The 16,011-nt window shown below is 38.8% G+C and overlaps 1 protein-coding gene across 2 annotated transcripts; it reads left to right on the top strand.

The window, feature by feature from the left end:
• The first annotated feature begins 593 nt into the window (after positions 1-593).
• LOC149839846 (scarecrow-like protein 9) lies at positions 594-9,267 on the top strand. Of its 2 annotated transcripts, XR_016431360.1 has the most exons (3): positions 594-723; positions 1,689-4,643; positions 9,150-9,267. XR_016431360.1 is itself a non-coding variant. In XM_090002844.1 (2 exons), the coding sequence occupies exon 2, from the start codon at positions 1,791-1,793 to the stop codon at positions 4,350-4,352; it is 2,562 nt and encodes an 853-aa protein (XP_089858970.1). In that variant the 5' UTR covers positions 594-723; positions 1,689-1,790; the 3' UTR covers positions 4,353-4,869. The 2 variants fall into 2 exon arrangements, 1 of the variants encoding a protein (XP_089858970.1); XM_090002844.1 differs by lacking the exon at positions 9,150-9,267 and having other exon boundaries at positions 1,689-4,869.
• Positions 9,268-16,011: the final 6,744 nt, after the last annotated feature.

Here is a 16,011-nt window from a genome sequence, read left to right on the forward strand (position 1 = left end):
AATCCAAATGTTGTGCCCGAATGAGCAGCTTCATTTGTCCACCAACTGTGCTTATGTCACGGACTCACGGTATAATCCTACCTAGTATGGAGACACGAGATACGGACACGAAATTGGCATATGCGGACATCATTGGAACATATTTTAGTATTTCTAAATAAATTTTTATTATATTTCTATAAAAATATATTCTTATACATCAAATATAAAAATAATTCAGTATTGAATAAAAATAAAGAAAAATGTGTGATTTAAAAAAAAAAATCACCAACTAGTGTTCTTGTCGCATAGGGCCCCACCCACGAGACCATTATCCTGGAACCCTCAATTGTCCAACGAATATACTGCAAGGATGATCGTCAATCATGGATCTTCTCCTAGGTGTACGGTCTACAATTATTCAACATATATACCAGGAGATAAGGGTATTTCGATCATTTCTGTGCAGACAATGACAATAACTGACAAAGAAGAGAAGCGAAAAGCGTAAAAAAGTAGCGAACAGGCAGGACCGAGGGCAACGCCGAGGCGGCGATTAAAAGGATGTCAGCGGTAAGATGCCGGGAGAGACCGGCGATAGCCGGTTGATCGTCCGCGGGGATCGGACGGCTGATACGCCACCTCTTGGGTCTTCCCCCTGTTTTTCTCCTTTTTGCCGTTTTTTTAACCAGTCTCTCTCTCTCTCTCTCTCTCTCTGGCTGGAGCTCTGGCCATTACTGCGAGGTACAGTCTCTCTATGTCAATTTTGGGGTACGATCGTGGTAATTATAAATTAATCTTTTTATTTTTATTTTTGTAGTTTTTGCATGGTAAAAGAGCGGTTTAGTCCATCGATTAGTGAAGGGGAAGTGATTTTAGTTAGAGATTGATTCTTTTTTTTTTAAAGATTATTGGAGATTTCTGTTTTTGTATTTTGTTATTTGGTTTCCTGTGTATATTTTTAGTTTTGACTATACTTGAGGGCTTGAATGATAAGATTGGAATTTTTGGTGAATTTATGTTTGGTTTTATGTAGACTGGTAGTCATGATTAATTCTTGATTTTTCTTTTTCTAGTTTTTTTTGGCGTATTTATGGGAGGACACCTGTTTGAATATGGGGAGATTAATAATCTGTGAATAGTTTCTATGATTTTGTTTAAATTTCTTGGTTTTTTAGTGGGAAATTTTGGTTTTGGGATTACCCGATGGTGCAGTCATTGGTTCATTATTTAAGGTTCTGTGCATGTTTGTGGGTATCGATTTATTTGATTTTCCTAGAGATTCATGATTTTTTCCTGAAGATTGGTGTCAAAATGATGGAAATCTTTTGTGGAAATGAGCGTCGATCATCGATAGTTTGGTTTATAATCTGTGAATAGTTTTTATGAATTTGTTTGAATTTCTTGGTTTTTTAGTGGGAAATTTGGGTTTTCCGATTACCAGATGGTGCAGGCATTGGTTCATTAATTAAGGTTTTCTGCATGTTTGTGTATCGATTTATCTTGATTTTACTAAAGATTCTTAAATTCTTCCTGAAGATGGGTGTCAAAAGTGATGGAAATCCTGTGTAGAAATGGGCGTGAATTATCAATAGTTTGGTTTCCGTTGTTTTCCTATGCTTTATAGCTAGTTAGTGGTGGAATATGTTGTGTCAAATGCGTTGTTCTGATATATGCTAATTTTTCTCCTTCTTGATTCCTTGTTAAAGCTGTGGGGAAGCCTGTGATCTATGATTTTGGGAGTGTATAGTCTCCGGTTTTGATCAGTGTAGACTGCATCCTCTGTTTCTCTTCTGAGATTATCCAAATTTATGGATCCGCTGGAGGATTTGTCATTTTTTCTCAACGGATTTAGAGTAGATGAGTCTTTCCAAGATGTCTCCCTAATTCTACCTGATCCACCTCCCCCGAGATTTCCTGCTTCTCCTTGCCCTGATGTGGGTTCTGTTCCTGCCGATGGGGATTGTCCAGCGGACTGTGAATTGATGTCTGATGTGCTTCTGAACTATATAAGAGAGATGCTAATGGATGGGGACACGGAGGAGAAGAGTTGCATGTATCAAGAGGGTTCCGCCCTTCAAGCAGCTGAGAAACCCTTCTATGATATACTCGGCGAGAAGTATCCTCCATCACCTGATAGTCACCCGCTTTACCATGGTAACAATCCTGAGAGCCCAGAAGACGGCAGTGGTTACACAGGGGATGACAGTCATAACCAGCATGGGGTTAGCCATACCAGTGGTAACAACAACAGCAGGAGTGATTCTAATTGGACGCTCAATCATTTTGAATATCCCAACCAAATTGGGTTAGTCTCCCCTGATTCAACTTTGTCTATCAATTACTCGACCCAGTCGTCCTTCAACTCCCCTGGGGGTAGCAGAGTTGATCTTGTAGAAGGATACAGGGAGACATTGATAGACAATTTTGGACTTCCTGATATCTTTGACAAGTCGCATGTGTGGCAGTTTAGAAGAGGAATAGAGGAAGCAAGCAAGTTCCTTCCGAATGGTAACATATCATTCAACCTGCAAACAAACGGATTACCTATAGACATAAAGCAGGAAGTGAGGGAATTTCTTCCCAATATGAACTTTGCAATTGACATACAAAGCAATGTCTTGTCTCAAGAATCAAAACCTGGAAGAAAGTTTGCTCCTAATGGTACGTTGGTAGTTGACCCCAACACCGGTGGATCATGGCAAGAGTTGAAGGAAGAGGTCACTGACCGTATTTCAAATGGTACTTTGGTTGTTAACTTAGAAAACAATGCATTGCCTAGAGATTTGATGCGGGAAGCAAGTAAGGTTCTACCAAATGGTAACCTGGTCCTTGACCTAGAAAGCAAAGAATTGGTGCAAAATCCGAAGCTGGGTGATGATAACATAAATATCAAAGTAGAGAAAAGGGATGAAAGAGAATTCTTGGTTGCGAAATCCACGGAAGATAATGAACAGAATGGGTTGAGGAGACACAAGAACCCTTACAGGGAAGACCCAGAGTTGGAAGCAGGAAGGAGTAACAAACACTCAGCTATCAGCTCTTCTTCAGATACTGTTCGGTCCGAAATGTTTGACCAGGTCTTGCTGTGTACAAAAGGGAAGTGCTTTGAATCGGTAACCAATCTTCGAGAAGCTATGCAGAATAACATGGGAAAAAATGCTCAAAATGGGCATTCAAAAGGACATAACGGCACAAAGTCTCGTGGTAAAAAGCAGGGTAAAAGGGAAGTTGTGGACTTGAGGGCTCTCCTCATTCACTGTGCTCAAGCTGTAGCTACAGATGATCATCGAAGTGCAACTGAACTCCTAAAGCAAATCCGTCAGCACTCTTCACCTTATGGTGATGGTACACAGCGATTAGCACATTGCTTTGCAGAGAGCTTAGAAGCACGTTTATCTGGTACAGGGAGCCAGATCTATTCTGCCCTCAAAACAAAAGGAAAGTCGGCTGCAAGCATCTTGAAAGCATACCAATTATATACAGCTGCTTGCCCTTTCAAGAGGCTCTCTCATTTCATGTCAAACCAGACTACTTTGAATGTGGCTGAGAATGCAAGCAGACTCCATATCATTGATTTTGGTATCCTGTATGGGTTTCAATGGCCAAGTTTCATCCAGCGTCTGTCAGGAAGACCTGGTGGTCCTCCAAGACTTCGTATAACAGGAATTGAGTTTCCCCAACCTGGGTTCAAACCTGCTGAAAGGATTGAGGAGACTGGACATCGGTTGTCAGAATATGCTCGCATGTTTAATGTTCCATTCAAGTACAAGGCAATAGCATCCAAATGGGAGAATATTGAGATTGAGGACCTCGAATTGGATGACGATGAAGTGCTGGTTGTTAACTGCTTGTATAGAATGCGGAATCTGTTTGATGAGACAGTAGTTGTAGATTGTCCAAGGAACATTGTGCTCAACAAGATCAGGAAGATGAATCCAAAAGTTTTTATTCTTGGCATAGTCAATGGAGCATATAGTGCTCCTTTCTTTATAACACGCTTTCGGGAGTCTCTGTTCCACTTCTCTGCATTATTTGATATGCTTGAGACAAACGCTCCTCGTGATCATCCAGAAAGGATACTGATAGAGAGAGAAATATTTGGTCGAGAGGTCTTGAATATTGTTGCGTGTGAGGGCTCAGAGAGGATTGAGCGGCCAGAGACCTACAAGCAGTGGCAGGTTCGGAATCAGCGAGCTGGATTTGTGCAACTTCCTTTGAACCAGGACATAATGAAGAAATCAAGAGACAAAGTAAGGCATATATACCATAAAGATTTTGTGGTAGATGAAGACTGTCAGTGGATGCTGCAAGGATGGAAGGGGAGGATACTTCAGGCTCTTTCAACTTGGGTGCCGGCGAATCGTAACTAGTGAGCCATTTTACGGACAACTGCTGCCTGCATTTGCTCCTGCACTCCTTTCATGCCTGGATTTTATATCCATATGATGGATCTGAATGCAAGAATTTTCACAATGGGAACCTGCATATGAAATGAAAGAGATGCTTGGCTGTTGAGGTTGCAGGCCTCTGCAGAAGGATAAGATGTAGATAAGTTTTGCAAATTCAGCTCTCCAGTTTCAGGATAGTGATCTGAAAGAGGCATGCAGATGCAAGGGGGCATGAGTGCCACCGGTTTCGACAACGCATGGCTGCCAAGGGAGGTACTTATGGTTTTGTTGGCTATTTGTGTATTTAGACAAATTAGTTTTGTTATAGATGCATAATGTTATCTAATCTAGTCTATCCTTTCCTACGAGTCTATGACCATATTCAATTACTATAGTGCGGTAAAGAATGACGAATTTTGACAGGAGTAACCTTGTAAATGAGGCCTATGAAGTCTTACATATGTTGTTATTGATAGTTGCAGATCAATTTCTTTGGTGCTTGTTGGTGTCTCTCTGTATGTTACATTCCTATATGAACCTCGGGTGGATAAAAACATAGTTATTTTATACGGGGATATGATTGGTCAAAGGGAAAACCTGATACACCAAATGTCAAAATATGAGGCCCATGACCTTTTGAAGAGGCAGAGTCAATAGCGAAGTATTAGGATAACCTTAGAATGTTCGAAGTTTCAGTTTGAACTTTGCCTGTCGTCTTAAGAAGGTTTCTATGGTTGATGGTTGAAATTAGTAGTTGCATTATTGGACTGCTCACGGCTCCGTCAGCCAGTAGAAGCGTAAATGTCAAACACACACGGAGAACATACATATAGTTGATTGTATCTACAATCTAGTTGGAATCTCATCATCCAAGTTGTTTTGACTCCATGTAACCTGGTAGATGTGTTCAACATGGTCAATTTAGTTGGAATCCACCCTTGAATCTGAGAGATAGAGAGAGATGAAATGTTGTGGCCATTGTTGCAGGGGTAATTGTTGTCCATCCCTGAGGGGGACTAGGACTACCCTATCTAGCGGTAGGAAGTGATGGTGTTTGATGTGAAGGGCATCTGTGATCTGTCCGTTAAGTGGACCACCACCAGCCTATCTAAGATTTGAGCACCAAAACTAGATCACTTTTTGAGATGAATACAAAGTGCTTGCTTTGGCCTGATATTTGTTTTTACTTTTTACATGTATTGGACTCTACAATGGTACAAGACTACCAGTTTTGGTGACATGGGTGTTAACCATCTTTGTTGCATTACCATTATAGAGTAGGTTATTCACCAAGAAATAATGGCTGCCATAGAGAAGGTTCCATTGTTTGAGGGTGATATCTATGGTTTTCAGAGAGAGCATTTTGAGGGAAAAATATTGGCTATGTTTGTGGATTTTGAACCACCTAATTGAAACTCATAAGTGTAAGTGGTGTTGACCAAATCTAATTCCATGAATGTGTTTAGCATAGTCAAAAGAATTGGCCTTTTGAGGGTGTCATCGATCTCCCTGTTCTAACTAAACTAGAACCGTTGATATAATTTCATGTTCAATTTCTTCATCAACATGCTCCAAACCGAGTGCTTTGGGTGTTTTGAGATCTATCTTTAAGCCATTGGTGTTTAAGAGTTTTGTCATGCTTTGTCATCATCATCATGCCTTGTTCCACTAACATGGTTATGGATATGGTAAACTATATGAGACTTTCAATTAATTGTCTGTAGTCTGTATACTACAGGATCATCTTAATCAACTCCATTTATGGCTTTCATCTTCAAATTTGCTTTTATGAGAGAATCGACTCTTTTGAGTCATCTGCCAGTTTTGCCTTCACCACCAAATCTGTAGCATATTTATGCTGAGACAAGTACAATCCCTTGGTGACTATGCTACATCCAACTCAAGAAAATATTTCAAACGCCCAAGGTCTTTCATCTCAAACATGCTGGCCAACTTCTTCTTGGTCTCCTCAACTCTCTCAAAGTCATCTCATGTGAGTATCATATCATTTAAATAGAAAAGTGACCGAAACAAACATGCCCTGTCATTTGTTTTTAAACCCTCAAGGATTTGATCTTGTGTAGCTGAAGACTTAGGCTTGTGCTTGGGTTCAGTCTTAATGTAGGTGTGGTTACTTCGCTGGGTTATTGACAACTTCGCTGGGTTATTGACAACCACATTCCACATATATCCAATGCTTGTTTTCAAACCAACAATATAGGGTTCATTTTGAGGCAATAATAGCCATGATTGTTGTAGGACCAGAACTAGGTTTTCCAGTAATGGAGTGCATGTAACAATAATTGGACATTTGGAAGAGATGATATGAATTATTCTTTTGGTTCATCAGTTATGTAACCTGTGCGTGGTAAGATAAAGAAAATCGCATCTCTTTTGTGGGTTTTTTTCCCTTTTTCTGATAGGGTGTGGATGGGTTGTTCACCATGCCTACTGTGAAAAAGGATTGAACTGAGTCAAACTATCATATTTTTCGCGAGTCAAGGCAAAACCTTGTGAGATGTAAGCCTCACAAATAGAATCCTGTTTCTACATTTCTTTATGTCTAGAGCTATTACTTCAGTCACTTCACAGTCTTTCATATTGTCTCTTACGCCACCCTTCAAGTTTTCAATGTTCTTAATTTCCTCCACTTACATCATATAATTTTTTTTTTTTTGAATTTAAAGCCAAGTTTGCTTATAATTACTACTAAATGGATCATGACACATAGGGAGCAACATTAGTTGTAACAAGTAGCGTATATCAAACCACCGAGGTGGTATCCCATGTGGCAAGTGGGGTCCTGTGTCAAGCTGAAGGCCCATGATTGAATCCCTGCCGCATGGGGTGGCTCTTGTTCTGGTAGGGGTCTGCCTAACCCCAGCTTGCCTTTCAAAAAAGGAAAAGTAGAATATACCAAATATTTTGTTTTGTGATGTGTTGCATTTTTGACAGAGAAAGCTTGGGTTAGGCCAGAGTTACCGGAAGCTTCTTAGGTAGGTGGGAAGCTCGCTTCGGAAGCGCGATATTCCGAAACTTCATGGGAATCTCGATTCCCCCACACTTCTTCTATGCTTTTCATACACATGGTCTATGCATACTATATATTTTTCTCACGTTTCTTTTCATCTTTTTTATGTATTTTCTTTCACGCTTTCACTCACTTTTCATGTACTTTCTTTAAATTGGTAACCATCATTGTTAGATTTTAACAAAAATTTAACTCTTTTATAGAAAAATCATGAAATATAAGAATGATCAATTTTATTTTAGTTTTTACTTGTTTCTTGTTTGATTCCATATTGATTCATTTTTTATTCATATTTCGCTTTTAAATTGAAACTTCGCTTCCCGCTTCATATAAATTTTAAAATGTCTCGCTTCCCTTTTCGGCTTCCAATATCGTTTCCTGCTTCCGCTTCCTAGTTTGGCAACCTTGGGTTAGGCAGACCCATACCAGTTATACAACCCTACCATTTGGGGTTCAAACTTGCAACATCCCAACATAAGGTGACCTGCACTAACTGCTGCCAGACAAGCTGGGCCCCCGTTGGTGATGTGTTGCATTATCCTTTTCTCTTTACTCTTTATTTAATATGCCAAATATTTTGGTGTATAAAATGTTCAGTTTTCCTTTTTCTTTTTCCACTTTTTTGGGGGGACAGATGGGCCCATTTCTTTCATGCAGTTTTCCTGGAAAATTGCTGAGTTCTTGTCATTTTTGTTTCCTTTCCTGCCATATGTGAAAGAAACATCCAAGCATCACAGTGGGTAAGCATCCTTTTCCTTTCCCACCATAGGTGAAAGAAACATCCCAGCATCATGATGGGAAAGTTCTCATCCTTGCACAAGTGGATCCCATTTTTTTCCACCACCTTTCTTTTGAGATGTATAAATCCTTTTATACCTCTTTTCACGTGGAGGAACTTTCATGGAAAGGATGAGCTGGTAAGACTTCTTTGAAATCCGCACCTTTTCCCGTGACCATTATTCTCTTCTCTTTACCAGCCTTTTCCCTTGTATCCACTAGTCTCTTCCTGAACACACGCCAAAATTTAGTCTCATGCAAGTGTCCAAATGTGACCCAATTCATATCTTGTTATTCTGTTTGTGAAAATCATTTTGACACCTTGGGTGTGATCTATATTGGTTCCTGCAAGGGGTGCAAATGGGTCGGATCTAGGATGGAGGTTCTGCAATTTTTAGTTGTTCTGGATATGATAGCCTCCCGAATACCCATGTACTTAGCTGTTCCGAATCTGAACCGTTTGCATCCTTAGTTCCTGCAATCAATACCACTAGTTGGCAAGGAAATTAAAGTTGAAACAGGTAGTACGATATCCAAAAATCAAACCAACCAGTGCATCTTCCAATTCCCCACAATTCTAGTGAAATTAAACAAATATTTTTGAAGAAAATTTCAGACATGAACTTGGTTTCTGTTGGGCCTTATTTTCCAAATAAAAACAGGGTAAGATCATGCGACCATCGACAGTGTGACAAATATCAGCATTTTTTTTGGGAAAAAAGAGCAAAAAAATGCAATATTTTGCTAGTAGATCTCAGTGGCACCAGTTTGTTTGGGCCAAGAAGATCTCCCCGAGAGCCTCTTGGGTTGTTTACGTGGCTTGTTATAAGAGGCTTCTTACGCAGGACAGATTGCAAACTTTTATAGTGGCGCTCTCCAATAGATGCCTCGTGTTGCAAAGATGAGTAGAGTTACACCCATTTATTTTTCTCTTGTTCGATTTCTCAAGGTATATGAAAATTTGTATACAGCAAATTCGAAAGAAGGCAGGTGCCCCATCCGGATATCATTCCTGAACTCTTGTTGTGGAGATCAATTCAATTTCCATTCTCCTGTCTTACGAAAAATTTGGCGCTTGAGAAATTCTTGTTATCACGAGGGAGAAGTTCCAGGAAGAGAGGCAGCAATAGAGTGTGTTTGGGTTGCATGCACGGACCAATTCTCTGCATTGGATTGGCCTGAGGAGGTGGTGGTATTGTGACAGATCCACTCTGGGTGGGGGATGTGAATTTGATAACTTTCAGGTTCAGTTCAGTTTCGTTTAGAGGCTTTCATCTGGTCTCCTTTGCTGCTTATGACCAGAACTGAATTTTCTTCATTGGTGGCTCAAAGTGGCCGCATGAGAGCAGGCCGGTCGAAGAGAAGTGCTGTAACGTTTTCAACGATTTCTCGGTCGGATCTCAAATAAAGTTGATGACTAGTAGTAGACGGTGGTGCAGTTTGCTTTCAGCTGCGTGTGAGGGACATATCTCTTCTTCTTCAGCCTCCTCTTTTTCTCACTAGTTCTGTTTGGAAAATGTTTCTTGTAAGGGCCCTTCATTGGCCATGGGCTATATCCTCTTATTTTTTGCGTTCATGTAATTTTTCATTTTGGAATGATAAGCCACTGGATTAGCAAACCCTCTTGGGATGATGAGATGTAACTGAATTAATCATTTTAATAGAACTTGGGGTAACCCCTCAACATCTTCCTCTAAAAAAAAGGTCACATCAAGATAATCCCAAAAGTCCCGGTGGACCAGGAAGACCGAGCAAAAGGCATTCCAAGATGGACCCAAATACCAGACAAAGAAGTTGGGTATAAGCCCAATAAAAAGCCTAAGAATGGATCTGAGTCTAAAATCAATGTCATTTACTTAAACCAAGATATCAGAAAAATCACCAGGGGCCCACCATCAAATAACCCTTAAAAACCATTCACCAAAATTTCTCCAGTGGTAGCCCATAAATCTGATTCAAGGGAGGTAGACCATATTCCCGGATCGGGAAGAATTTACCAACCAGAAAACCTATACAAAAGGGTCTCTTCCACCTTGTCTCAATCCACCTCAAAGCCAAGTTCCATTGCCAGACAAAACCCCAATGAAAACAAAATCAATCCACCTCAAAGCCAAGTTCGATTGCCAGACAAAACCCCAATGAAAATAAAAAAATGGATATGACATTGAGACCCAGCTTTCAAAAACTTTTGCTCGCATATCATTTAAGACCTGATCAGGTCCTCACCAAAAATCTTTTCTGCTTTGGAAATTTTTAAGAGTTTTTATCCTAAAAAACGTAGATGGTACTCACTTTTGGCACCATTCTTTGTTTTGAATAAATACACGGGTTGGCTCGATGGTACAGAAAGTTTATTTTCCTAAAGACAGCTTGTGACAGACACAATATGACAGCCCCTTAAAAAACAAATAAGATAAAAGCCGGCCAACAATGTCACATGGAAAGATGAAGGCAAATATATATGCAATCAAGGACACTGGGCAGGGTCCGGGAGCCTGCTGCAAACCTATAACCTATAAATAAAGAAGACAAGGAAAGGGGCTGGAGACACTATATATATATATATATATATATATATATATATATATGTGTGTGTGTGTGTGTGTGTGTTGCAGCCATTTTGGAGCCGCTGTGTGAATCTTTTCCCACTTTGCACGCCGTAAGTGTCATGTTTATTGATGATTGGCCTGTTATTGCAGTGTTTTCTTTTTTTTCTTACTGATTACACTTCCCCAAGATCAGTGTGCCGGATTTTTGCTATCAGGATATGAACAATCTTGTCTTGAGATGCCTAGGGTCTCTATATGGATAATAGCACAGTGTGTTGTGAAATTCCTGTTGAAGTCAACATCGTTCACCCTAATTATGTACTGATTTATTTCAATAAATAAATAAATTCAACATTTTCTTATCTGGTCTTAATGACAGCCAAGCTACAGGATATGCCCTGGTGAAATTGTTTGATAGATTCATGCTATTTTATGTTCATTTAGGATTTCATAATTTCTGTTCAAGTCAACATTGTTCACCCTTAATTATGTACTGATTTATTTCAATAAATAAATAAATTCAACATTTTCTTATCTGGTCTTAATGACAGCCAAGCTACAGGATATGCCCTGGTGAAATTGTTTGATAGATTCATGCTATTTTATGTTCATTTAGGATTTCATAATTTCTGTTCAAGTCAACATTGTTCACCCTTAATTATGTACTGATTTATTTCAATAAATAAATAAATTCAACATTTTCTTATCTGGTCTTAATGACAGCCAAGCTACAGGATCTGCCCTGGTGAAATTGTTTGAAAGATTCATGCTATTTTATGTTCATTTAGGATTTCATAATTTCTTAAATTATATGATGTTATTATACAGTTGATGATTAATTATATGCTGTTGCTTATATTCATTTTCTCTATTACTTGAAAAATCAAGTTTTACTCAGCCTGTCTGTTGCAAGGTGAGCGATTGAAAGGCGCTTTCGTGTGAAAGGGTTTGAAACTTTGAATTACTAAAAAGGCTTGCTATGTTGGCTTTCCCATGAAACACCTTCCCCAAGGGATGGAGTTGTGGATGCCGTTTCATGGGAATGGAGGAAGAAGCTGAGGACCACACCTGCCAGTGTGGTCTTTTCCCTCCCTTTGTTTTGGGTGTCTGTTTAACCCGTGGTGGGAAAAGCTGGGGCTTTTCTGCCAGTGTGGACTTTCCATATGTAAAAGGGCTGAAACAAAGGGGCCGTAGAAAAAGGAGATAAAGGAAAATTGCATGCTTCAAGGTTGGCAGTTGAAGCCCTGCCTGTGCCTAGGGACCTTGGGTCTTCTAGGCCTATTCTATCCTATTTCACTACATATGATATTGATATCCTTTTAAACCATCATCATTGTCATTGTTGTGATCATGGTCATCATCATCATCAACAGGCCTTACCACAACTACATAAGGCCAGTTTTAAGCTCCTGTTTCTTCATTTCTTCCTATTTATAGTTTCAACTTGGAAAACCTCAGTCTTTTGCGTCTGCCCTCACCAGCTCTAATTGTTTAAACAACTGCAATGTTTTGTGGTATATGGTGGATGTCTTATGTATGCAAGCAAGAAAATCTGGTATATGGATCAATTTCTCTCCACTTATCCTCAAGCAAGCTGAACCTCTCATGAACGATCATCATCAGCTAGTACTTTCTGCCATCTCTCCAGATAAGCTTTCATTGAGGGGGTTCAGTTAGGTTTTTTGCATTCAAAATCTTTGTGGATTAAATTGAAAGTGTGGAAGAAGAGGATGAGAGCAACTGTCATCCTGTTTCTGTTTTCCGATCAGATAAACTTTGACTTTTCTTGATTATTTGTGTGGTAACCAACAGATCATTTGTTGGTAAGCCTAGGTTTTTTATGATTAGTTTGTATTTTTTAATTTTAAAGATTTATTTGATGCATTTTAATGTTTCTCACTAGATATACCTTCCTTTTTTAAATTTTATTAAAGGTTCATAATAAATGGATTTTATTGGAAGTTTGTCAAACGTACATGTTCCTGTGAAACATTGCTTATGCTTTTACATTCTCCCAACACCATGATCTGGTTTGAAAATATTCTAGTGCTTTTACATTCTCGATTCTTCTGCAAAATTAATTATTCTGGTGAATAAAAGATAATTTTGGTGGGGAGAAATTAACAAACATATCAGAGACTAGTGAAGGGGGTAGAAGGGATCACAGGGATTCTTATGGTGGTCAGTATGATCATAGCATTCATTCTAGCAACCAGCTGGTTTAGAAGGAACACACTGAAGTTGCCCTTGATGGCGTTCTTCAAAACAGAACCGGAATGTGCGCAAGAATACATATCAGTAGACACCATGAACGAAACGAGCGTACACGGTTGCTCAACGTTCTCCTCAACCTATTGACGCCCATGATGAACCCATGCCATCAAGTCGATGGTGAGCAGGACCCCGAATCCAAATGCGAGGACACCCCTTTGGTTGTTCTCATCAAGCAATCAAACCTCTTTTTATAGACTTCTGAGATAAGCCTATAGTGGGAGGTTACAACTATCAGTGGTTACCCTGCATGGGAAGTTGCAATAACTCCCATGAGTTATGCCATCCCATGATGTATCCATGTTAAACTGAGTCACATAAGGTTAGATCCGATTCATATTTCAACATTCTCTCACTTGACCTATTGGCATGAAAAAGTATTTCATCAAGGTTTTACTGTTATCTCAATTCAATTTTCATATGGGTTATCCTGTATCACAATAATGAATCATACGAGTCATGGAGATGAATACCTCTTTATGAAATATCATATTTTTATGCACTACACTATCATTCATTTTCAGTGTTTTAGCATGATAAAATTACTTTTATGAACATGTTGGTTCTTTGATATTGTTATTCTACTATTTTCTCTACCCAAATGAGAGATCCTTTATGCAAAATCAACAATACACAAAGCCATAGAGAATCAATATGATCACATTTAATTATAATGTATTGTCATGTATCAGAAGGAATCAAATAGACGCATCCCCTTTACATATTGAGAATATAATCCTAATGCTAACCCTTTAGTAAGAGAATCTATAATTATTTTTTTCGTACCGATTGTATCAATACACATTAAATGATTCTCAATCCTTTATTTAACAACAAAGTATTTTAACTCCATGTGTCGACACGAGGTTAAACTCATGTTGTTATTAGAGAAAAACATAACAACTTCATTATCACAAAAGATCTTTAGTGATCTCTCAATAGAGTCTACAATCTCAAGACCCATAATAAAGTTTCTTATCCAAATGGTCTGAGATAAAGTTTCGTATAAAGTAATGAATTTTGCCTCCATGGTATGAGAATCAGTTATAGACTGCTTTTCGCTTTTCTATGAGATGACACCACCTGCCAGTAGGAAGACATATCTAATAGTGGACTTTTTACTGTCGCGATATCTTTCCAAGTCTATATCAGAGTATTCAATGACTTCTAAGCAGTCAACCTTTTTGCAGGTTAGCATATAGTCCTTCGTTCCTTACAAATAGAGCATGACTTTATTCACTACCTTCTAGTACGCAATGCTTGGATTAGACTGATATCTACCAAACATTCTCATAATAAATGCAATATCTGGTCAGGTGCAGGTCTGCACGTACTGTAAACTCCCAACTGCTAAAGTATATGAGATAGTTGTCATTTGAGTCTTTTCATTATCATCCTAATGACAGTCCTTTAGATTCAATTTATCCCCTTTCACTATGGGTGCCAAACCAGGAAAACAATTTTTCATCCCATATCTTTTAAGAACCTTAAGAATATAGGATTTTTGAGAAATCCAATGACACTCTTAGTTTTATCATGACAGATCTCAATTCCAAGGATATATGGCCTCACCCATATCCTTCATGTCAAAATGAAAGGAAATGAAATCTTTTGTCTTGTGTAGTATGCTCAAATCATTAGTTGTATAAGAAGCATATCATCAACATATAAAACCAGAATTATGAACTTATTCTCACTAGCCTTAAGGTATATGCACTGATCAACAATGTTTTCAGTGAATTAAAAGTTCATAATTGCCTAATTAAACTTTTTATACCACTGGTGGGAGGCTTGTTTAAGTCCATAGATTCACTTCTTCAATTTGCAAACTAAATGATTTGAGTCATCTACACTAAAACCAAGAGGTTGTTGCATATATACCTCATCTTTCAGCTTCTTATTCAGAAAAATAATTTTCATATCCATTTGATGTAGCTTTAAATCAAAATGAGCTATGAGGGTCATGATTAGCCTCAATGATTCCTTAGTTTAGACAAGAGAAAAAGTCTCATTATAATCAATACCCTCCATTTATGTAAAACCCTTTGCAACGAGTTTAGCCTTCTACCTCTTCATTTTCCCTTTAGAGTTTGTCGTGGTCTTAAAGACCCACTTACAACCAACAGGTCTTACTCTATCAGGTCGATGTACAAGATCCCACACTTGGTTCTTTGTGATAGAGTTAAGCTCTTCTTTCATGACATTGATCCAATGTGTCGATCTTGCCCCCGTTACAACAGACGGCCATCATCATCGGTGGTTTCGTTGACGACGGCAACCTTCGCCACCGGCCGACCTTCGTAGACATATTAGTAAGGAATTTTAATTTTTTTTATCTTCAATTCATAATTTTTTTGAGAAACCATATGAGTGATTATCATAAGTGGGCACCATTTCTTACCAACAAAAGTACATGTATGTTACTACGCAAATCACCATGTCATCCCTATCTTCATACCCTTCTTTAAGATTTCACTGATGCAAGCTGTATTGATCAAATCAGACTCTACAGATGCGACCTACATCATTCATTTAGTAAAGATGAACATTTAAATCGGTGAAATGGGACTTGTGTGCAGAATTTTTTGGCAATTCAAAAATCAATGGTTGACAAAATAAAAAATTGTGATCCCTGTGTATAGCGCCAATCATTGAATGAAAATTACAATGGAATATCATGTATCTTTCCTTGGGGATTTCTTGGACGAAATGGTTGAAATTGTTTGTTCTGATAGAGAAGGGGGAGAGAGTGTGGGGGATACATCGAACTGTGTTTTTAGCGACGGTACTGGTGCTGATCTATGTAAGTCTCAGGGCTTAGAGATATGCGTATCCCTGCAAGTGCTAACTCGTTTCTTTCTTATTTCTTTCTTGATCACAATTCAACAGTTGAGCATTGGGACAACACGTCGATTTTATTTTTTTTATTTACACGAAGAAACCACCCCTAGAATCAGCGACCCAGCCGCACTGGATATGCCTGTCGTACTTACGATCACTGTCCTGACACATC

Source organism: Nuphar pumila, chromosome 4, assembly GCF_984573655.1.
Source record: "Nuphar pumila chromosome 4, dmNupPumi1.hap1.1, whole genome shotgun sequence".
Classification (NCBI taxonomy): Eukaryota; Viridiplantae; Streptophyta; class Magnoliopsida; order Nymphaeales; family Nymphaeaceae; genus Nuphar; species Nuphar pumila.

Coding starts and splice junctions, on each gene's coding strand:
- LOC149839846 (XM_090002844.1), top strand. CDS start 1,791: ATGGATCCGCTGGAGGATTTGTCATTTTTTCTCAACGGATTTAGAGTA.